The 24,717-nt window shown below is 38.1% G+C and overlaps 2 protein-coding genes across 2 annotated transcripts; one reads left to right on the plus strand and one right to left on the minus strand.

The window, feature by feature from the left end:
• Positions 1 to 1,445: 1,445 nt before the first annotated feature.
• ca12 (carbonic anhydrase XII) lies at positions 1,446 to 14,921 on the minus strand. The gene is made up of 9 exons (XM_062999644.1): positions 14,867 to 14,921; positions 12,213 to 12,233; positions 11,214 to 11,393; positions 8,426 to 8,568; positions 7,590 to 7,685; positions 7,451 to 7,514; positions 7,202 to 7,359; positions 4,425 to 4,551; positions 1,446 to 2,053 (listed from the first exon to the last, which is right to left on the minus strand). Exons 1-9 carry the CDS (start codon positions 14,919 to 14,921, stop codon positions 1,446 to 1,448), a joined length of 1,452 nt encoding a protein of 483 aa, XP_062855714.1.
• A 332-nt stretch (positions 14,922 to 15,253) lies between these two features.
• Positions 15,254 to 23,016, plus strand: si:dkeyp-73b11.8 (BPTI/Kunitz domain-containing protein). The gene is made up of 6 exons (XM_062999745.1): positions 15,254 to 15,298; positions 20,143 to 20,334; positions 22,331 to 22,507; positions 22,602 to 22,655; positions 22,736 to 22,817; positions 22,911 to 23,016. The coding sequence occupies exons 1-6, from the start codon at positions 15,274 to 15,276 to the stop codon at positions 23,014 to 23,016; spliced, it is 636 nt and encodes a 211-aa protein (XP_062855815.1). The 5' UTR covers positions 15,254 to 15,273.
• Positions 23,017 to 24,717: the final 1,701 nt, after the last annotated feature.

The raw sequence follows: 24,717 nt of genomic DNA on the forward strand, positions 1-24,717 counted from the left end.
TAAAAATACCAATATAAGTAACTGCATCAATAGAACCCTCACATACATGCAGATCACCAATACCATGGGCACTGATGCACCCCCATGCCATCACAGATGCTGGTTTTAGCATTTTCTTTGGTAGGAACATTCTAAATGATCTTTTTAAATCTTTGTCACATGTGCAATCTCTGTCTTTCCCAAAAACAAGCTCAAACATGGACTTGTTTGATCACAAAACATGTTTCCACTGTCTTTCTGTCCATCTCAGATGGATTCAGGACCAGAGAACAGGGTTTCCATGCAAAATTAATATATGGCTGCTTCTTTGCATAATAAAGTTTTAAGCTGCATTTCTTGACGCAGCGACAGACTGGTAAATGACAAGGATTGTCCAAAGTAATGGTCTCGATGGTCAAGCATGTACTGGAAGGGTGCAGGAAAGTGATTAAGTGTAGGAACAACAGATAGGCTACTGTGAATAATAGTATACCCATAAATTTCATCTGTGTTAGGTGTCTCTACTAGATAGGTGCACCTCTTTAATTTTTGTGTCAGTGTATATAGAAATAAAGCCTCCCCAATAAAGTACAAAATTATTTCACACAGTATTTTCTTCATATTGCAATACTTCTTTATTTGGGAACTTGATTTAGCCCTTTTTTTTTTTTTATTTTAAAACTAGCAGCTTTGCAATTTTGGAGATGCTTATCTCCAAAGCTACAAGCGTCCTTAAATAGTTAACATAAATAATTCATAATAAGAATAAGCACAAGAAATACGATAAATTCTAGCATTAATAATTGCATATATTTTGTAAAAGCAAAAAAAAAAGCAAGCTAAACCCATACATTTTGCTGCATAGTCAGCTGTGATCCACTAACAAGGACACCCACCTGGAAAAACAGGAGTGCATAAATAGAAGCTGAAGTTCACAGAGGAAACCCACAAGGACATGAGGACAAAATGCCAAATTTCTTAGTGTGACTGGGGGGGGGGGGGGGGGGTTTCTTCTCTGAAGAAAATATGATTAATATAGGATTTTTAAAATAATACATTTACTGGCACCACAGAGATTTAAACCCGGATCTCAGGGATGGTAAGCCTGCCCAATGGACCACTGTGCCAACAGAGCACCTCTTAGGCAACGTCAAAAAATATATAATTTCTTTCACAGGTGTACAAAGACTAATGCAGTCAAATGCTGCATTTTAACACTTCTCTGCTCAAAAAAGTGCATTTTTTTACTTCTGTAGGGCTTTTTCTTTTATAAGGACATTCAAATAAAGGTAAGTCTCCTGGACTTGTATTCTCATTATGAGATCACACCTGGCACTCTAAGACTAAAGGCAGCATAAAGTACTACTGGTTAAACTAAAGTGTTTAAGATCTAGAGTTAGCATAATGGGTCTTTGATGACTATTGTAACTTGCTTTGTAGCCTGTGTTTATGGCCGTAGTGGGATTCTAATCCTCCCACTCTGCAGCCTGCAGTCTGTGATTAGCGAACACCACGTCTTGACTATTTTTTATGCCAGCAGCTTTGGTCTGCCTTGTCAGCTTGGACAGTGCTGAGCCCTGGTGCTGCTTCAGAGGCTTTTGCCTCTGAATGGCTCTCGTCAATGCCTGATCAAGCTCCTCTGCCTCATCTCCAGGTCTTGAATAAATAAGATACCTGATTGTTTGGAGATCCAAGTCAGACCTGCAGTTTAGGTAGCTGTGTAGGTTTAGCTTAGGGAACACTGCTTTTTTAAGAGCATGGATTATCTGGCTTTCTGCATGACGCCTGCTCACCTCAAGAGATACATTCTTTTCCAGGGATACAAAACACAACACATCATCATTTATGGCAGACTTCAAAGTTGAAGGAAGTTTCTTAGCTACTTGGCTCGATGGCTTCGGTCTCTGGTTGCTGTTCAATTTTTTTGGTGCCCATGGCTTGTTCCTGAGCTTTGGCAAAAGATGGTGCAGTCCTTCATCTGCCAAATCTGCAAGGTCTCCCCTCAGCAGTTGTTGGATGGCCAGCCTTCTCTGCATGGGAGAAGCCACTGAAAGAGAACCATGCAGCCCCCAGCCTGCACCAGACACAAGGTGTAAACAGTTTTGATTGTGCCACAGTTCTTGAAAGCGCGATTTGAGCCAAGTGTGCTGAGGTAGCAGCCGTGCTGAAGACAGAGCACTTATTTTTGCATATTTATACAATACTTTAGAGAAGAAAACAGGCCATGCAGGGAAATGAACATAAGCAGCAAGTGTTTATCTAAAAGGTTTCGATTAAATTGCCCAAAGGCAGAAAACATTGCCATACTTGCCAATGGAATTACTAATAAATTTGCTTATTTAAAAGGATATTGTTTATACAATATAAAAATTGTAGGTTAATAAGAGGAAAAATAATTTTACAAAACATTCGCAAGAAAGTAAAATAAGGAATCAATTCAAAAACAGATACAAATACAAATTTTTGGGAGCTAAAAATTTAGGCAGACAATAGTATCGGCCAATATACAAGCCCAAATCAAAAAAAAGATGTGACAGTATGAAAAATGCAAATAATAAATGCATTTCTTACATTGACTTATTTCATTGCTGTATAAACCCAAGATATTTCACCTTTCGTCAGGTCAACTTAATTTCATTTGTTAATATACTTCCAATAATTATGTAATCATGATTTTGTACAAAAAGCTGAGTCTTCAAGGAGCAAAGGTGGTCAACAAACATGAGAACACCATTGAAATGTTTAAAAATAATGTTCAAGGAAAGATTTTGTAGAAAGTAATGTGCATATATTTCCCCCTTTACAGTGCATATCATCATTAAATGATCAATAAAATCTAGAGAAATTTCAGTGAGTAAAGAGCAAGTAAAAAAAAAAAAAAAAAAAGACAACAACCCAGTACTGTTAAGAAATGTTTGCAGAAAGAATGGAACATAATTACACCTAAAACACTTCATCCCCTGGTATCCTGTGCCAAAACGTCCTCAAAGGGTTGTGAGAAGGAATGCAGACATTACAAAGTGGTAAATGTTTTACTGTTACAACTTTTTTTGGAATGTGTTGCAAGTCTGAAATGCAGGAATGGATGTTTATTAATTAATAATATAAGGTTGAGCAGACAACACATGAAATATCTTGGGTTCAAACTGTCTGCAATGAAATATATCACTGCAGTTTTATTATTTGTACTGTCCAAACTTTTTCTGATTTGGGGTTGTACCTTTCACAGTCAAGTGTGAAGCAAACCACGGCAGGGCTTCACTAATACACCGATCAGCCATAACATTAAAACCACCTTGTTTCTACATTCCCTGTCCATTTTATCAGCTTCACTTACAATATAGAAGCACTTTGTAGTTCTACAATTACTGACTGTAGTCCATCTATTTCTCTACATACCTTTTTAGCCTGCTTTTACCCTGTTCAAGGATCAGGACCCCCACAGAGCAGGTATTATTTAGGTGGTGGATGATTCTCAGCACTGCAGTGACACTGACATGGTGGTGGTGTGTTTAAGTTGGTCATCTATTAGACCTTCATCAGTGGTCACAGGACGCTGCCCACAGGGCACTGTTGGCTGGATATATTTTTGGTTGGTGGACTATTCTCAGTCCAGCAGGAACAGTGAGGTGTTTAAAAACTCCATCAGCGCTGCTGTGTCTCATCCACTCATACCAGCACAACACACACTAACACACCACCAGCATTTCAGTGTCACTGCAGTGCTGAGAATGATCCACCACCTGAATAATACCTGCTCTGTAGTGCTCCTGTTAGGGTCCTGACCATTGAAGAACAGTGTAAAAGCAGGCTTAAAAAGCATGCAGCGAAACAAATGGACTAGTCAGTAATTGTAGAGCTACAAAGTGCTTCTATATGGTAAGTGGAGCTGATAAAATGGACCGAGTGTAGAAACAAGGAGGTGGTTTTAATGTTATGGCTGATCAGTGTATGACAACACATTTCTTACACAACACTAACTTTTTTATACATATAAAATGCAAATTGTGAATGGCTTCAACAAAGAATTTTAGTTCTAATGTTCCATAATTCATGTATAAAAATGTGACGAGCATTTTCTAGTTTTTTTCTAAGAGGTTTTCACATGCATCTTCAATCTTATAACTGTTCTGAGGTTAAGCATAAAACATTTAGAATGCTTTCCTGGTTTTAACCATGGCTGGAAAGAAAGTTATGACTAAAGAGGTCACTAATTTCAAACCCAGAGTGTACAGCACTTAGAAAAGTTCCCAAAAACTGCCAGTTGAATATATGTCACATAAGTAGAAAACCAAGAGCGAGAAAAAGTCAACAGCTCATTTCCCAGCAGAGAACATGCTGCATCACCATGTCAAGCCAAGCATTTAATTACAGAGCCACAAAGCATGTCCGCTTTACTGCTTGGTATCTTTACTATACAGGGAAAAACTATACTGGGTACTCACTATCCTGGAAGGAGACCAACACCACTCTATTGTCCATCGGCATGGGTTTTCGGTGGTTCCCGAACATAGGCACTGGGACTGATTCTTGAGCATTAGAGGTGGATGGAATATTGACCAGTGTCAGGTACTGCAAGAAGAGAAACATCATGTGTCAGGAAAACCACCAATGTAGTGAATTTATACCAGTTATCACACTATGACGATGTTTATTTCTATGAAAACCCAGCACACTTAACGCTTTCTGTTAATATTGAATTGAAATTAGATTTAGAAATGGCTGTCTGTATAAATGTCTGTGTGCAAAAAAAGCTATAAATACTACATGCATTTGAAAATGCACCCACATTCTCTGATCTCAGATAAGTGTGATTTCATTATCACTGTATTTCAGAATCTGGATTCATCACCACAGTTTAGGGCATTTCTTAAATTATTTGGATTTTGTAAATATTTACACCGATCAGCCAGAACATTAAAACCACCTCCTTGTTTCTACATTCACTGTCCATTTTATCAGCTCCACTTACCATATAGAAGCTCTTTCTAATTCTACAATTACTGACTGTAGTCCATCTGTTTCTCTACATACCTTTTTAGCCTGCTTTCACCCTATTCTTCAAGGGTCAGGGCCCCCACAGGACCACAGAGCAGGTATTATTTAGATGGTGGATGATTCTCAGCACTGCAGTGACACTGACATGGTGGTGGTGTGTTTGTGCGTGTTGTGCTGATGAGTGGATCAGACACAGCAGCACTGCTGGAGTTTTTAAATACCATGTCCACTTACTGTCCACTCTGTTAGACACTTCTACACGTTGGTCCACCTCGTAGATGTAAAGTCAGAGACGATTGCTCATCTTCTGGTTGGTGGACTATTCTCAGTCCAGCAGTAACAGTGAGGTGTTTAAAAACTCCAGCAGCACTGCTGTGTCTGACCCACTAATACCAGCACAACCCACACTAACACACCACCACATCAGTGTCGCTGCAGTGCTGAGAATGATCCACCACCTAAATAATACAGTGAAGCCCAAAATTATTCATACCCCTGGCAAATTTTGACTTACTTTTATTCAACCAGCAATTTTTTTTTTGACCGGAAATGGCACAGGCGTCTCCCAGAAGATAATAAGACGATGTACAAGAGGCATCATTGTGGAAAAAAATATTTCTCAGCTTTTATTTACATTTGAACAAAAAGTGGCATGTGCAAAATTATTCATACCCTTCTCAATAATCAATAGAAAAGCCTTTATTGGCTATTACAGCAATCAAACGCTTCCTATAATTGCTGACCAGCTTTTTGCATGTCTCCACTGGTATTTTTGCCCATTCATCTTTAGCAATGAGCTCCAACTCTTTCAGGTTGGAGGGTCTCCTTGCCATCACTCTGATATTTAGCTCCCTCCACAGATTCTCAATTGGATTCAAGTCAGGACAGGCTGGGCCACTGCAAAACTTTAATGTTTTTGTCCCCTAACCATTCCTTCACCACTTTTGCTGTGTGTTTTGGGTCGTTGTCATGCTGAAATGTCCACTGGTGCCCAAGGCCAAGTTTCTCTTCAGACTGCCTGATGTTGTTGTTGAGAATCTTGATGTATTGCTCTTTTTTCATGGTGCCGTTTACTGTGATTAGGTTTCCTGGTCCATTGGCTGAAAACCACCCCCAAATCATTAGGTTCCCACCACCTTGTTTGACAGTGGGGATGGTGTTCTTAGGGTTGAAGGCTTCTCCTTTTTTATGCCAAATGAAGGATACATCACTATGGCCAACCAATTAAATTGTGTCATCTGACCATAAAACAGAAGACCAGAAGTCTTCTTCTTTGTCCAGATGAGCATTGCAAAGGTCAAGCGGGCTTTTGTGTGCCTTTTCTGGAGAAGTGGTGTCCTCCTTGGTCTGCGTCCGTGGAACCCAGCAGTGTGCAGTGTCTGTTGGACTGTCTGCCTTGAGATGCTGCCACCAGCAGAGCCCAGATTCACCAGGATGGCCTTGTGGTGATCCTTGGATTCTTTTTCACCTCTCTCACTATCCTCCTGGCCAGCACAGGTGTCACTTTTGGCTTCCGACCATGTCCTCTGAGATTTTCCACAGACTGTCATGACTGTCCACAAACAAACTGCAGAGAGCTGCTGTTTTTCACCTGTTGAGTTGATTAAAAAACAGCTGTTCCCAATGAATCAGGGTAATTAGGATGCTTTAGAACAGCTCGGACTATTTGGAATGGTATAGAACTTTGGATTTTCCCATAGACTGACAGTTTGCAAAGGGTATGAATAATTTTAGACATGCCACTTTTTGTTCAAATGTAAATAAAAGCTGAGAAATATTTTTTTCCACAATGATGCCTCTTGTACATCGTCTTATTATCTTCTGGGAGACACCTGTGCCATTTCCAGTCCAAAAAAAAAAAAAAAAAAAAAAAAAAAAAAAAAAAAAAGTGCTGGTTGAATAATAGTAACCAAGTCAAAATTTGCCAGGGGTATGAATAATTTTGGGCTTCACTGTACCTACTCTGTAGTGGTCCTGGGAGAGTCCTGACCATTGAAGAACAGCATAAAAGGGGGCTAACAAAGCATGCAGAGAAACAGATGGACTACAGTCAGTAATTGTAGAACTACAAAGTGCTTCTATATGGTAAGTGGAGCTGATAAAATGGACAGTGAGTGTAGAAACAAGGAGGTGGTTTTAATGTTATGGCTGATCTGTGTATGTAGTGTATACATTTATTGATTACTTCACAAGCTTTACCCACAGTAAAAATGTACAGTTGTACCTGACTGAGTGAGATGGTGACAGGATCCTTGAACACTGTCCACAGCACACTGGGGTAGCAGGGGGGTGTGGTGAGAGATCCATCATAACGGTAATACTCATCCAGGTAAGCAGGTAGCAGCTTCTGTATGTTAAAGGCTGGAATCTGCACCTTCTGGTCTGTCTCATTATAATAAGATGATAACTAATGTGATAGCTTTGTACAGAGTCAAATGCAATTCAGCTAGTTTGTTGAAAATAAAAAGCTTACCTTTATACTTAATGCCTTGGACAAATTTGAGAAACTGGTCAAAAGCTGGATTAAATTCACCCACCTTGGCAATCAAAGAGATATTAAAAATGCAGCATGTCACACAACAAAAAGATGATTAAAAATGAAACCGGCTTACCTCAATAAAAACTCCCAGTACAGCAAGACCATCAGACTTGTCCACTGCCATAGAGATGTTGGGATACCTTGCAGAATTGAAATGGACCAAATGCAGCTAGGAAAACCAGAAAAGTTAGAGCTTATCTTGCATCTTACATCGTCTTACTACGTTAATTATACACCAATTTAACTAATTTATGTATAATTCAGTGGTACAGTCTATCATCCCAGGTTTTCTTTCTTAGCATGTCAACTACAGCCTGCTGATGTAAGCCACGTTCCACAAAAAGATGAGCCAACTGAAACATTTGTGGGAATTTGTGCCCAGTCAGTCAAAAGATAATTTGTATGGATGGGCACTTATGTTGGTCAAAAAAGCCTTAAATGATGTTTCAGTTAATTCCAAAGCTGTTCATTGGGGCCAAGGTCAGGGCTTTGTGCAGGTCACTAAAGTTTTCTTGTGTTTTGTTTAAGCCTTTATAGACCTTGCTTTGTACACAAGGACACAGACTAGATGAAAAAGGAAAAGGCCTTGCCAAAACTGTTGCTGCAAAGTTGGAAGCCTATAATTTCCTTTATATTATTGATTACACCTGGTAGCAATTTTTGTAGCTGAAGAACAAATTCAATAAATAGCAGGGGTGTCCCATTACTTGTGTCAATATAGTGTACCTTTTAGGCCCAGGAGAGTAGCACTAGGTAGGAAAGTAGTGGCTCAGTGGTTATGACACTAGACTATTGACTAGTTAATTTTATATGGTTATTTGTAACCCTGTTAAGAGAGTGCTTCTCAAAGTCCTCACTAGAATGAATCACAATCAGTTAAGAGTGAACAGAGAAAATTTGAAGTCCGACCTCAGCAGGAAACTGCTTGCCGTTGACTGCGTGTTCAGAGCCAGCCAGTACATTGGCAGATCCCCAGTGGAAGTGAAGCTGAGCTGCAGAGTATTGATCAGGTAAACTAACAAGCTGCATCCGGGATGGCAGGGACAGCTGCACTGCATTAAAAAAAAAAATTTGAAAATAAAAGAAGTTCAGACATTTACAGGTCCAGCTTTCACTTTTGTGCTGACGATGCAGAGCAGAATAAACTATTTTTACAAGCATTTCACTATAAAATTAAGGGAGCATGTGCAATAAGCTACAATGTACAAACAAAAAAGTGAATACAGGGGGCAATGCAGCAATTATTTTAGTCATAAAAAGATTGTGAAATGATCCTTGATCCCATACCCACTAATTCCACTGCCAGGAATTAAGAGAGCATAACTGTTGGTTTGGTGAAGCCAGCTAGACCTGGTGGCTTAACCATGTGGCACCAAATACATGGTGGAGTTGGAGTGAGGGATTAGAAGGGCAAGTTTGTACTCTTTGAGACCTGTTGATTTGCCCAATTTGGTTGCAGAAGCTGCAGTTTAAAAATAAGCAGCAAGTGACTTCAAGCATCTCAGAAGAAGTGCAAACCTTAACTAACCTTGCCTATGTGAAAAGGAAACTCATATGATTTAAACATTTATTTAATTTATTGAAAAATGATTTTAATTCTGAAGCCTATTCATTCAGTTCCAGCTAATTTATGTCTTTTGACTCCGGTCAGAAGGTCCTGCGTTCGATCCCCAGGTCCTTTCTGTGAGGTTTCCTCCCACAGTCCAAAGACATGCAAGTGAGGTGGAATTGGAGATACAAAATTATACATGACTGTTTGACATTAAACTTGTGAATTGAATCTTGTGTAACCTGTAACTACCGGTCATTAATGTAACCAAAGTGTGTAAAACATGACATTAAAATCCTGATTAGTAAATAGCTGCAGATCTTCATGGATATATCTACAAGCATGGCACACCTGGATCAATCTTTATGGCAGATCCTCTCAGAAAGGTTGCAATTCAATTTGTGGGAAAGGCAAGCATCTCTAATTTGCTATCATCAGGTCTTTCCACAAATGTTCGATGTGGTTCAGGGTCATAGTCATGCTGATAGGTTAACTTGCCAATCTCACTGTCAGTAGCATGATGCTGCCATCACTATGTTTCTTCTTAATTCTTCTCATCAGAGCAGATAATTTTCCTAGTGCTAATTAGCAAACCGTAAGCACAACAGTGGCTCCCATTTGCCACTCTGCACCACTCCACTGATCAGGACTTTATGGCAGACATGTCCATCTAACTGGCTCAGACTTTTAAAGCTCTTTGAGTGACCAGTGGGTTCTTACATTCTTGACCAAGACTATTCTAGCCCAAATGTCCAACTGGGCCAGACACTAACTTTAGAAGGGTTTTATGTTGTAGCAAGCTTCTTTACTTAAAGCCTTATATTGTTTAATATCCTTCCCAAGATCTATGCCTTGCCACAGTTTAATCACCGAGAACCACATATAGTTCCTTGGGCTTGGTGTGTGTCCTGACACTACAGTGTAAATTGTAAGCTCTTCTAGTCACAAGTGTGTGCCTTTCCAAACAATGGTCCAAACAAAGTGTCATCAACTCAAATTGCAACAGATTGACTGTAATTAAGTTATAAATCCATCTTAAGGATAATAAAAGTAAAAAAAGATGTGCATGCCCACAATTGAGTCTAAAATTGTCTAAATAGTTTTGCAAACAACAAGATTTGAGTTTTTGATTTTTTTTTTTAAAAAACCTCAAAAAAGTCATGTCTCCATAAGAGATTAAGATTGGACAATAGCAAATATGAAAATTCAAAATCAAATCAAAGCTTATCAATTTGAAAACATTTTCTGACCTGCAGATATTTACCATAACTTGCCCAAGCCATGTCCAAATACAGAAAAAGGGTCCATGTTTAAGGAGGACACTGACAAAAGCAATTGAATTGCAAAACTACATCCTGACTGAACAGTAAAAGCATGTCTTCATGTAATTGACATGTTTACGATGTGGCGTAAGCTTTCTTGTTGAACAGATTAGCTGGAGCTTGAGTAATAACTACAAAAACACCATACTTCACTCACCCAAAATACAAGCTGTTTGCTGCCTTTGTGTACATGAGTAGTTATCATGAGGGTGATTAGAGAAAATTGCTGTGGTCCGACATACAAAAGGATCATGTCACCCTCTCCAAGTTAAAGATAAAAATGTGGCTGAAGACGAGAGCACATTTAATATACTGTGGCTGAACCAGATGTCTCTACTAGTTAACCCACAGTTAATGCTTCAGCTTGTCTGTGTACGTAGACGGAGAGTGAACTTCAAAAAAGTCTGCTGTGCAAGGAAGAACCCCCTTCTATATTACATCCAATCATCTGGACAGACTTTCTCTTAGAGAGGTTTTCAACCTTCTTTTTAGATAGTAACCCCTTGTTTTGCCAGCTTCTAAATTATGACAGGCCTGTCTTCAGTGCCTTTTAAAACTATACCTGTTCAGAGAACAAATTTGAGAAAAATTTTTTTAATAAAATATTTAAAAAAAAAGAAAAAGTCTACTATGACAAATACAAAGCCTATACCCCATAGTCAATGTGTCTTATTAGTAGTAGTAGTATAAGGTCCAGAGTGGGTTCTGCTGTCTGGTTGCAAAGAGAGCAATTGAGAGCCATTACCCCGTTCAGGGAGGATGCTCAAGATATGGCTCTGATCAGGATAAATAAACTAAAGAACAAAAAAATGAATTTATCTTTTACCAGAGTGTCCGTTGTTGCTGAGAGTGAGCTGCTCACTGCTAGACAAATTATAGTTTTGAAGCTGAATGGGCAGCAAGTCTGGATCGTATCTCAGCAACTTTGGCTGAAAGTTTATAGGAGATTGGAATGCTCCTCCACAGTATGGATAATTGCTGGACCAGTGGTGCTCTCCATCAGGCCCTACAAACAAAAGCAATAAAAACTGTATAGCTCTTAATTCCTTAAGTCATTTCAAAACACAGTAGATTTTGGAATTAATTAATTTCACTGCACCAGGGACAAACTCTCTAAGCATTTGTATATCCAGGCACCATAAGGCTTGAAAGGGGAGAAAGACTGACTAAAATCACAAAAGATAAAGACTTGGTATGCTTGGTAAGGCTCTCCAGAGCTTAAATATGCATACAGATCTTTAGAGGCATTATAATTTGCCCTTCATTACATTCTTTGAAAGTAAAATGCTTTATTTCTGGTTAGTCTTGTTTACAGAAATATTACCTACATAACAGGGGAGGTGCTGGTCATGTGTACGACACAGTGTAAGGTTACTTCGTTGTGCAAAGTTCATTAAGGAGAGTGACCAGAGGTCATCATGAACCATGCTGCCCAATTTCCTGACCATTACTGGGTGCAAGGCAGCAACACACCACAGACAGGATGTCAATCCATCGTGGGGCCTTAACCACCCCTCCAGACATAGCCAATGACATATGTATGTAGACACCACACAGGCCAATAGCATCACTGGGGATTTAAACTCTGGATTCTAGTGGTCATGGGATAGCATAATTTACCACTGCACCACCCAAGCACCTAGTGTTACTTCAATGTTAGGACAATAATTTAATATTTAATAATTCATTACAGCAGGAGCTGTAATGAACCTGCCTGGAAAATAATACAGGTGTAATTTACCCTCATACATTACATAGATAAAGCAGATATTAATAAATAAGCAATATTACTGTGGGTACATCAGGGACAGTGCAGTTCACTTACCATCATATGTCCATTTTTTACCTAAAAGGAAACAAAAGACCAGTTAATTTTGGTAGAAAGTACTATTATTCATCAGTTCTCAGCATTTTAGTCTCCACTTGCTTTTTTAAAAGAGGTGACCCAAACGGAGTCCTAAATCAGTAAAAAAAAAAAAAAAAAAATGCATTCCAGAGCCATACAACTATTTGGTTGCAGCCTGCTTAGCTGGTTGCAGCCCAATTGTTTAAATCCCATTTTCCAGTGTCTGATAACCAGTCTTTTTTCCAACAGATATCCATGGAGTGCTGAGCTGCAGACTGACCACACTAGCAACTCTTTAGAATGGTAGAACTTACTTCATCTGCCTTGATCATGTAAATCTACTAAATACAGTGGCAGTGTTCACCAGCTCCAAAAGAATTGCTGAATCCAATTCTAATCCAGCAGAGATTTAACCTAGATGTGTTCACAAGGTGTGTTGCAACCATGGTAAAAACTAAGAAGCGGTCACAGAAGCTGAGAAAAATCATTTTATGGCATGTATAAAACAAAATAAGACCTTGATCATTCCTAAGGACACTAATGAAAATATTGTCCAGAAGTTCCAAATGTAAAGTGCAGCAGCAAATTTGCCTTGCCATTGGAGAAAGCCCAAAATTTTATCCAGGAGCCTTAGCAATCTCATTAAGACAAACCCTGCCCAAACGTTACAACAAAGACTAACAGGATGACCTGATGAAGGCTGGGATAAACGGTTCAGTGGAAATCATAAGAAAATCACTCAACAACCAAGGACTCCGTAGCTGGAGTCCACAACACACACCACTTTTGTACAACTAGCATAGGGAAAAAGCTTGATTAAAGTACACCAGAGGGAAATTTAGATAGTCCTGGGACACAATTCTATTGACAGAGGAATCAAATCAGGAACTTGTGGTTCAGCGGTTTGTTTAGCACAAGAAAGACAAGGCTTATGACCAGAAAAATACTATCCCCACAGACAGCATGAAGGTGGGTAAGCGATAGTGAAAATTGCCAGTTTCTGCAGCAGAAAACATCTGTGTGACTGGACTTATAAATTAACAGAAATACCAAGGCATTTTTGAGAAGGAATGTTGTGAATCTTGTGGTAAAATTGAACCTTGTTTAAACTTTCTAAACATTAATAAGATGGAAGCTTTTGCATGAGAAGAATGGGTAAAGATTCCTTATGAGATGAGAGTATTTTGTTGGCACTTACAGCTGCCACAATTTTGCTGCATGATTTTTGAAGTCACTTGATTTTGGACCACCTGCCTCCACAGGAATCTGAGGGCAGCTGGTGAAAGCTTACTCTTTCTGCCAAATCCAGGTAGTATGGGCAATGTTTTTTTTGTTGTTTTTTTTACTTTGAAGCCAACTATGCTTACAACTGTATCTCTAAGAACATTCAATGCCTTTGCTACCCTTCTGTATCCTGTTCTTTGTTTGTGCTAGGCAATTCTCAATTTCTCAAACAACTCTTCTGACTTATTGAAGAGTCTAACATACAACCAAACATCAGTCAACAAACCCCTAGCCAGTCCAGGTATTTGATGTGTTGTATCTCAAGCACACCTGATGCAACTAATCAAGGGCACTTGAGACGACAGCTGATTAGCAAATGTGTGGTAGTATGAGGGATTCTGTTCAGAGACAGTAGTCATTTAAAATAGCATTTTGTGTTTAATTTGGAGAAACCACCTAGTTGCATTAAGCTTGTTATGGATCTACAATACAACAACAAATATTCATTAGGCCATCTACTTAAATGAATTTTTTTCCCTTAGTCTTTACTTATATGCTACCGTCACATTTTAACTGTATGGTTTAAGCTGTTATCATTACCATTGCTTTTGTGTTGTATTGGAATACTTTTTCTTTTCGTTTTTTTGTGCACTGCATTGTAAATGCATTAAAACATTATAATACCCTTTTAAAGACCATGGATTGAAACTTGCAGGATCAAGGTCAAGGACAGGACGGAAGGTTGCCAATTTAAGCCTCAGCACTGCAAAGTTGCCACTGGTGGGTTCTTGAGCAAGGTCCTCAAGTGCATGCATTATATTGGTTTACACTAAGCTGCTTTGGATAAAAGCATCTGCAAAATAAATGTAAAAGTAGTAGTTTTTTTTTTTAAGATGTACCATTTTAAAGCTTGTTAGATAAGCCTTACTTATTTTGATGCAGCATTGTAAAGCACCTCGAGCTTCATTTAAAATGTGCAAAAAATGTTGCTCAAATAGATGACTATAAATCACAAATTATTAAATTAATCAATGCAGAAAAAGTGCACTTCACAAAATGTTCTGATGAGTTTTATGCCTAATTTTAACCCCCAAAGTTAAATGTTGCAGTTTAAAGTACTATCCTAAAACTATTGTTACTGATCCCCATGCAAACCAAATTTGCACTTGGTCTGATTAAAACTGCAATATGTCAGAAATGACTGTTTTAAGCTTACCACACCTGCACAACGTAGGAACTGTAAAAATCTGATTTATTTACATAACATGACAAACGGTGTGCATCTCATCACATAATACATGTTAACAAAACAGATCGTGGTACAAAAATGCATCGAACCAGTCAAACTCTAATCAAGCAATAAAAAGCTCGAACAATTCAATTATGTTGAAAAATCTAAGACATCTTACCATTAGAGAAGCGTGGATATATTATTATGAACAATGATATGAGCGTTAATAACATACTGAAGCTTGCGTTTTCCTCCTGGTTTGCAGATTCAGTAAGGACTCACACAGCAGCGTTTTATACTAACCATGCTGGAGTTCACGATACACACTGTGACGTCACCTCCATAATTAGCTTCAGCCACACCAAATTAGCTTCAGACACACAAGCACTTACTGCGCTTAAACACGCCGTTATGTCAGAAAAGCGAATTAAGAGAAGCGTTTACCTCATGTTTTACATCAGAATTTGGTTCGGTCGCGTCGTGTTTTAACAGACATGATGTTTCCACAGGTAAAAATCATCAGTGGTTGGAAGGAGCAACTGAAAGTCTGTTGCAGTCAACAGGAGGAGACACTTAGCTAACTCCATGTACACAGAAAGCACTTTATTAGGTACACCTGTGTGGTACAGTATGTGTACACATTGGTCGTTATATAAGCTACACCAACCATACAGATAGACTTTATGAATATATGAGGGATCTTGGAAAAGTTTCCGCACTTTTATATTTTCATTGGAAACGGTAAGGGTGGGACGAGTAGTAATTGGTCGTGTCTGAGAGAGAGCTTTAGTCCATATTTAGCGCCATCTGATTTCCACTTTTCTGGATGCTCAAAGAAGCTTTAAGGGGAAGAAGATTTCCATGTGATGATGATGTGAAAACAGCGGTGCATTAGTGCGGTACAATTACTGACTCTATCCCATCTGTTGCTCATTACACTTTGTCACCCCCTGTACCCTTTCTCTTAATCTAAATGGACCCAGGACAGGGTGCCAACCCATCACAGGGCTTCAGCCACCCCTAAAACAAACTTTTTTGTCTAGTTATGCTTTTACATTTAAAAAATACATAAAAAAACAGTTTATTTTCAAAGCTTACTATATCATGGTCAGTGGTTGCTTTCTTTAAATGCGTCTTTTCAAGTTTATACATTTGAATTTGGCTAAAACGTCAAATTTGTTTTACATTACTGAGAAAAATAATTTGTCTATTAATACACTAACAACATCTGTCCAGAGTTTGTGACTTTAAGAGGTTACCATTAAAAGTTGGTATTATTTTTCCCCCTATTTAATTTATGCATTTTCTCCCATTTTAGTGTAGTCAATTTGTGTAGTCAATTTTAGTGTAGTCAATATGTCTTCCGCTGCTGGGGAAGCAGTCGAGGTATTGCTGCTCACACCTCCTCCGACCCGTGTGCAGCTCTTTGCGGAACCCTTTTTTCACTCATGCACTCTGCACAGGCGCCTCTCTGTCTGCCAATCAGGGTCCATACACAGCGTTTGAAGACCCCATCCACATAGTCCGGCCATCCCGCCCTAGCAGAACCATGTCAGCTGCAGGCACTGCCAATTATGCCCACTAGATGGCACCCAGCCAACCAGTGGCAATGCCTAGTTTCGAACAGAGGAGTTCAGAATGTCGGCGCTGCGTGCTAGTGGAATATCCCGCTGCGCCACCTGGGTGCCCTGTTTAAAGTTTTTAAAATTAATAAATGTTAGAAAATAAAGTTGACTAACAACTTCTGAGAGACCATTAAAATCTAGATACCTAGATTTTTTGTGGTACAGCCTGAAAAGCAGTAGCCCAGTGGTTAGGGTAATGGAATAGTAATTAGATAGTTTATGGTTCAAGCCTTACTACAGCCAGGTTGCCCCTAGTGGGCACTTGAACATGGCCTTTAGTTCTTAATTGCTTGGATTGTTTATGGTCACATTTTAAAGTGCGAAACACTGTAAATGGGTTGAAGTCATTGAAAATCATATTTATCTCCTTCACAGATTTCATGTCAGCAAACTATAGTTTAAGCAAGTTGTGTAGGATATCTACTTTGTACAAAACACAAGCAATTTTTCCAACAAATGTTTACAAACAGATATCACTAGCAATAGCAAAATTCCAGTGGGTTAGAAGTTTACATACGCCAAGTTCACTGTGCCTTTAAATAGCTCGGAAAATTCCAGAAAATGATAGCATGGCTTTTCAAGCTATTAAAGAAATAAAATATGAAATAAATAATTGTCTCTAGTATTATTCTGTCATTTTAAATAGAGTAGTGATCCTAACTGGCCTAAGAGAGGGAATGTGTATTAGGACTAAATGTCAGGAATTGAGTTTAAATGAATGTGGCTAAACTGTACGTACTTGTAATTTCATTTGCATTCATTTCATTCTGTGCATAGCTTTAGCATAAACATAGTAAAAAATAACTATGGCAGTGTTTAAAGTATGATAAAGCTACATAATTCACTTTAGCAAGACATAATGTCATGTCTGTCCCATCCTAATAGCAGGGTCAGAGCAGTGGTGGTTGCAAGGGGTGCAATTGCACCTAGGCCCAGAATGTGGAGCCCTGTTGCTTACAGGAATAAGACAATCTATAAATACACACATCATTTTATTTCATTATCATGTTTTACCGCTTTATCCTGGTCCAGGTCATGGTGAGTTCACTTTAATGGCCGCAATGAAGTAACACCTGGATCCCAGCGGTAGTGGGCTAGCATAATTTATGTACACATAATAATAATAAAATTACATTTAAAAAGTTGATAACACAGAAAGGGGCCACATTTAGTCCAGTAGGAATGAATTTACTGACAGTCTGTGCCAATGATTTCAACTACATGTGTTATTTGGAACTGCTATGGGGTAACAATAAAGCTTTCCTGTAAACAACCACTCAAGTAATGTTTAATTAACATGAGTCATTTTAAGGAAGTTATCTGTCTTAGCCTAAGCTACAAAATCAGCAACTAATCAGATTTGGCCATTTTTGCTGTGTTTTTTTAAAGCCATGCCTCAACACACACGCAATCATACATGGTTGACAGGAAAGAAGATTTACAGATCATTAGTGCAGCTACAAGAATATATTTTGGGTGACAGAATCATTAACACGAATGACTACATTTATCAATCAATTTGTCTTTAACTAGTCAGGGTTGCAGCGGAGCTGGAGCCTATCCTGGAAACATACCCTGAAACGAGCACCAGTCCGTTTAAGAGTAGTTTACACATTTACACAGGCATTCACTCCTTAAGTACAGCTTTGAGTGTCCAATCCACCTACTGGTATGTTTGAAAACTGGAAGAGAAATGGGGTACAGAGAAAAAAAACATATGGAAGCCGGGAGAACAAGTCTTATTCCTCACAGACAATAACCTCACACAAAATGATCAAAGCTAGCTTACTAAAGCTGTGTGGCCACAGTGACACCCCAAGATTTAAATCATTTATTTACATTGTTGTTGTTGTTTTTTTTTATTATTGTTAAAGCTGAACAAGCTGTAAGACAAATGCAGCCCAGATGTGTGTTTAAAACTGCACTTTAACATTCAGACCAGCAGGTGTAGAAATAGGGAGGGGCTGAACCAATCATAGATTAAAGCAATAAGCCACGAGAGGCCGTGCATTACTGTGATTTTAGCACGGGGATGACGTTTTTGGCACGACGCGAAGCGGAGTGCCTAAAACTTCTTTCCCCGTGCTAAAATCTTAACAGTAATGCACGGTCTCGAGTGGCTTATTGCTTTTATAAAACGGCGGTCAACATAAAATATAATAAATACAACAATGTTTAATTCATAAATGTATTTATTGTGTATAAACTTACAATAAAGCATTCTTCCGCGACGCAAAATAGTTCGATTAACAGTGTTGCTAGGCAACATGAGGGCGAAAATAACATTAATTTTTTCTATTCAGTGGCGTATTAATATGGAATGATGTGAGGTGGTCCTAGGTGTGAGTTTATCGGGGATTTTACAACGGCTTCAAACGCGGCTCAGCCAATCAGATTTTAGGACCGGAACTATCCATTTTATAAACATTTACAAATGTCTAGCACTATCATTTATTCTATCATGAAATGTCATGATAATGAATCCAAATGCATAAGTTAGAAAATTATTTTTAATTATTTAATCAGACATTCATGGTTTAATGTGCTAAATGTGGTGGCAGTGCATTTGTCATGAAAGAACAGGTCTTTCTTCCACTTTGCTTATCAGAAAAAGTACAAAGTTCAGAGCGTCCTTCCCTCCTATATTGTAATTTATGATACACCATTTGCTTCAGCTGCATCATGAGAGAACATACCACCATGAAACACCTTAACACTTTTCTGCTGATTTTTGCTGTACTTTATTTTAGCAAGGGACAGACTACTCCAGGTAAATTGCGAACATTTTTAACACACCTTTAATTATATTATTGAATTGTAGGCACTGTAACTGTCTTGTAAAGTATTATATGTATGTATATATATACTGTATATAGTGTGCTTTATGCCTTTTGTGTATGTATTAAACAGGGTACTTTAAATACATCGAAAATCATTAAAGCTGTTTTAATTGTGAGTTTTTTGTTAAGTAATTTATGAATTTGGAAACGCTGGTAGCTACTTGTTAGTAAAAGATCAGAGAGTTCTTTTCTTTTTTTTAGCAAGACTGTGATTTGGTTTCAGCAGATTTGTGTTCTTGAACTGTTGTCTACTTAAACTAGAGTAAGGTAATTTAAATAAACTAGAGTAAGGGACATTGTAGCCTAGTGGTTAAGGTACTGCACTAGTAATCAGTAGGTCACTAGTTCAAGCCACACTTCTGCCAGGTTGCTGCTGTTGGGCCCTTGAGCAAGGCCCTTAACCCTTAATTGCTTAGACAGTATACTATAGTATAATGTAAATGTAATGTTTACTATGGAAGCTCTTCTGTAAGTCGCTCTGGATAAGAGCGTCTGCTAAATGCCGGAAATGTAAATTTGGTTTTTCTTAGTGAAATGAGTATTGCCTGGAGGTGAAATTGCAGTTAAGTAAACATCACTAAAATGTATGTGGTATCTTCTAGGTGGGTATATAGTTGTTTCAGTTAATGGCATTTAATGGTAGATTAAGGTCATTTAATATTTAATTACCCAAAATAAAATAAAATGCCTTACAGACTTCATTAACAGAAATGTATTGTACAAACAGATTAAATGTATGTCCAATACTTTAAGGTATAAGGGCAAGACAAAAAATGTATTAATATTTATTGAGACTGGATGTTTTTGTGAGTCAGGAGCTACAACACTGTACACCATTGTAAATGCTGTCATAACCAGTTTCGTGTCCCATATTGCCTAGTACATTTACAGCCGCAATAAAAACTAGGTGTGGGCTCTCTGCAGACCAGTTAAACATTTACTTAAACCGTTGTTTTATGAAGAAAATCTAACTGCTCTCTGCTCTGCAGCTTTTTGCGACCTGCCTAAAGATGAGGGCTCTGGCTCAGACATCAAAGTCTACATGTACTACAACAAGACGGCAGATCGTTGCTACCCATTCCGCTTCACTGGATCGGGTGGAAACGAGAACCGCTTTATAGCTGAGAAGTACTGCATGAGAAACTGCTCCCAAAGAGCAGAGGAACTGTATCCTGTAGATGGTGAGCTTCCTTTTACTCTTATCGAGTTTATTATACAGCATCAACCTAGTGGACATTTTTATTTTACTCATATTAATGTGCAGTGGCTGCAGAACAATTTCAGTCACACTAGGATAACCAGCCTCAAGAACTGTAATTATTTGTTAAAACTTGTTTTCTATTATCCCAAGTTTTATTTTAGAATGAGAGATTTAATCAATCTGCCACCTACTGGACAAAGAAAGAAAAAATCAACCAACGATCAGCCATAACATTAAAACCACCTCCTTGTTTCTACACTCACTGTCCATTTTATCAGCTCCACTTACCATATAGAAGCACTTTGTAGTTCTACAATTACTGACTGTAGTCCATCTCTTTCTCTGCACGCTTTGTTAGCTCCCTTTCATGCTGTTCTTCAATGGTCAGGACTCTCCCAGGACCACTACAGAGCTGGTATTATTTGGTTGGTGGATCATTCTCAGCACTGCAGTGACACTGACATGGTGGTGGTGTGTTAGTGTGTGTTGTGCTGGTATGAGCGGATAAGACACAGCAGCGCTGATGGAGTTTTTAAACACCTCACTGTCCCTGCTGGACTGAGAATAGTCCACAAACCAAAAACATCCAGCCAACAGCGCCCTGTGGGCAGCGTCCTGTGAACAATGATGAAGGTCTAGAAGATGACCAACTCAAACAGCAGCAATAGATGAGCGATCGTCTCTGACTTTACATCTACAAGGTGGACCAACTAGGTAGGAATGTCTAATAGAGTGGACAGTGAGTGGACACAGTGTTTAAAAACTGATCCACGGCGCTGCTGTGTCTTATCCACTCATACCAGCACAACACACACTAACACACCACCACCATGTCATTGTCACTGCAGTGCTGAGAATCATCCACCACCTAAATAATACCTGCTCTGTGGGGGTCCTGACCATTGAAGAACAGGGTGAAAGCAGGCTAAAGATGTATGTAGAGAAACAGTTGGACTACAGTCAGTAATTGTAGAACTACAAAGTCTTGGGAGTATTTTTTTTATCTTTAAGGAACCAGAACAAAGTTTTACAATGGCCCGCTCAACCTAACGAAATTATACTACAGTGAGTGTATGTAGCTGGAAAAATTATTATACCAAAAAGAATCAGCAAACGTGGCTAATAACAATTACTAACAGCTTACAGAATTTAGCAACAACCTACTTTGGAACATGCCTTGTATTTTTCCTAGAAGACATTTTCTTAGAATTTCTAAAACAGTTTAAATTTGGTGACAATGTGTAAGGAAAAAAGTAATTAGAAAATATGGTATTTTAAAAGTAATTACAAGATGAATGTAGGTACTTATCAAAGTAATCACTCAAATGGTGAATCTTCAATTTAAGTTTGAAGCAAAATACAAAAAAAGTTAATTTGACCACTTAGGTGATGTACAGAGATAAGCCTTGATACTTATCCTCCTTGAGTTTTGAGTCAAGACCAAAGCATGTTGCTTGCAAAGTAGAATTTAAATAAAGGTAGATGAAAACTTTTACCAACTGGCTTTTCTATTAATAATATTTTAAATTACATGATTTAAACATTTTTGTTATGATTTCATTTTATGCTAAATATGTAAAACCGTACACATCAAAATTTGGTTGCGTATAAATGCCTTTGCAATCAAAATTCAAAAGTCAAAATTAAGCTTTAAACTGATACATTTCCAACTTTAATAATCAAATTTTGGTTTTGCTTAGCTGTAGTTGTTTCTTTGTTCTGGGAGTACCTTGTTTAGAGGTTTTTTAGTGTTGAAAAAATAATGGATGGTGGATCTACAACTGGTGTCTAACTGTGAGAGTTGTAATTTTAATTAATGAAATCTTAACAGAAACAGGAGTGTGAATTTCTTGGGATTTGTTGGGACACAACAATAAATTGTGAAAATTTTCGTACGATTTATTTTGAGAGATCCTAAATATTCTGACTGTTTGGAACTTGTGGTGAAACATCCATTGTAACTTCTTTTTTTCCAGAAACCAAAGCTTGCCACCTGCCTAAGACTCCGGGTGAATGCTATGGTACCTATCTACGATATTACTATGATGCTGTCCATGGAAAATGTAAGGCATTTTTCTGGACTGGCTGCATAGGCAATGGAAACCGTTTCATGGAATTGGAACGTTGCAATGACACTTGTTTTGGAATAATAGGTGAATATAAAATATTAATATTACATATTTTTCTTAGTTTGGATGTTTGTTTAAAAGACAAATCCATGACTACATGTGTGTCTGATTTGAATAGATGAAGGTAATGGAGATATCAGGGATGAAGAAGTGGAATCAGACACACCAGTTGGTGAGCCATGTTTTAAAATACAAACCCCTAAATGAAACTGTTTTACACGATTATCATAATGGTGTCTCTGTTTTTTACAGGTATAATTCTGGGAGTTACTTTAGGCATTATTGGAGCCATTATCCTCATTGTTGTGCTTGTTCTGTCACTGAAGAAGAAGAAGTAAGTGTTTTCCTCTAAATGATGTTGCTTTAATTTATATTTTTTATTTCATGGTCATGGCAAAATGTGTAATTATTTGAATCTCTTTTACAGGCCAAGCAAAAGCAAAGCGAGCAAAGCAAAACAAGAGGCAAAAAAAGATCCAAACACTCCTGGACCTGAAATACCCCTTCAGACAGAAAACACTGAAATGGCATAATAAAAGAATAATGCATTTTAAAACACCTAAAGTCAGCATAAATACCTCGTGTAACTTCCTACCACTTCTTAAAACAGTGGAAATGCATTTTATTGTTCTAGGAGTTCAATATATATTTTTGGACAGCCAATTAATACTTTTGTATTGTACAATGACCATTAAGATACTTAAGCTGAAAATGTTATGGTAGTAAGCGTCGAAATGTGTACATTTTAAAGTTTGTTTTGGTAATCTTTGGCACTGAAAGTACAGTACAGAGATCATACTATTGCTAATCTGTTTGGTAGTGATTAACTTTGTTTTGTAGAGGGTGCTGGTAGTTCCTTAAACATTTTTAATAAAAAAAAATTCAAATTCAAATGTAATTGATTTTAAAGAAAAGAAGAAAAAACACTATGGAGGTGGAGGGTTATTGATATGGTGTCGCAGCAGGTACAATAGGTGTTTTACAGCATTAGACTCCCGGGTTTAAACCCTGCCAGTAATCACTTCTTGCACCTGTTATCTGGCCACAATGATTTAGCCCTTTTCAGGGTCACTACGATCTTTATAAATGCCCCATATATTAATGCATTCAATACTACAGTACTATGTGCAACTACCATTGGGCCAACATATATTATATCCTCTCCTGAAACATACACAAATGTTAAAAAATAGGCCATGCACAATTTACAATGTAAACAAGTTTAACGAATACAGTGTGGTTTCAAAGAGACAGATATTTTCCATTTAAAGTATCTGCTCAAGCTCAATTTATTCATTGTCTCTCTTACCACTGTTTTATCCCACAGCCCAACTGTCCCCCACCATGCTAAACTACTGATAGCTATTAAATCAGTTGATTCAGCTTAGTCAGCTCTTTCACCTCCTTAACTCTTCTTAGTTCAGTAGCACAGGCATAAGCAAAAAAGAGCAATATTGTCAAGCTTAACATTGGTTGTGCATCACCTGTAACAAGTCAGATGCAGCCTGGACACAGAATCAAGGGTGACACATTTACTATTTTTTCAAAATAACTTACTTATGGGTTACAGGGCTTGAACCGGCAACATTTTGATTACTCATACATTCACCCATTTATTCACACCTGTGGACAGTTAAAGAGTACTCAATTCACCTTCTGTTTTACACCTTTTAACATGTAGAACTCCTCATAGACATTAACTGGAAACAAGAATTGAACCCACAAAATTGTATTGCTTTATGCAACTTTACCATCACGCCACCAAAAAATCATTTATTTGTCCTTATATATTTATCTTTTAAAAAGCTATTTTTAAAAATGAACAAATACACCAAAATGGAATAAGCAAAACACTGTGTATATTAATGTTGACTTTGGGAATGTGATGCTTTCTAAAGTGTCAAAGTAATAAAAGTAGAAACAACAAATGAAAATAAATTACATATTGAATAAAGGGCAGGGGTGTAAACAAACAAGCGGTTGTGGTGACATTTTTGAACAATTAATCATGTTTAAATGAATTTGTGTAATTAACTTTACTATCCGCCAGTCAGGGTCCTTACACAGTGTTTGAAGAGCCTGCCAACATATTCCGGTCATCCCTCCTTGCAGGCACTGCCAATTATGCCCGCTGAGTTTGGAACCGAGGAGTTCAGAATCTGGTCGCTGGTGTGCTAGCGGAATATCCTGCTGCGCCACCTGGGCGCCTGTTAAGCATATCTGTTAGCAGGACA

The sequence above is a fragment of the Trichomycterus rosablanca genome, chromosome 1 (assembly GCF_030014385.1).
Source record: "Trichomycterus rosablanca isolate fTriRos1 chromosome 1, fTriRos1.hap1, whole genome shotgun sequence".
Taxonomy (NCBI): domain Eukaryota; kingdom Metazoa; phylum Chordata; class Actinopteri; order Siluriformes; family Trichomycteridae; genus Trichomycterus; species Trichomycterus rosablanca.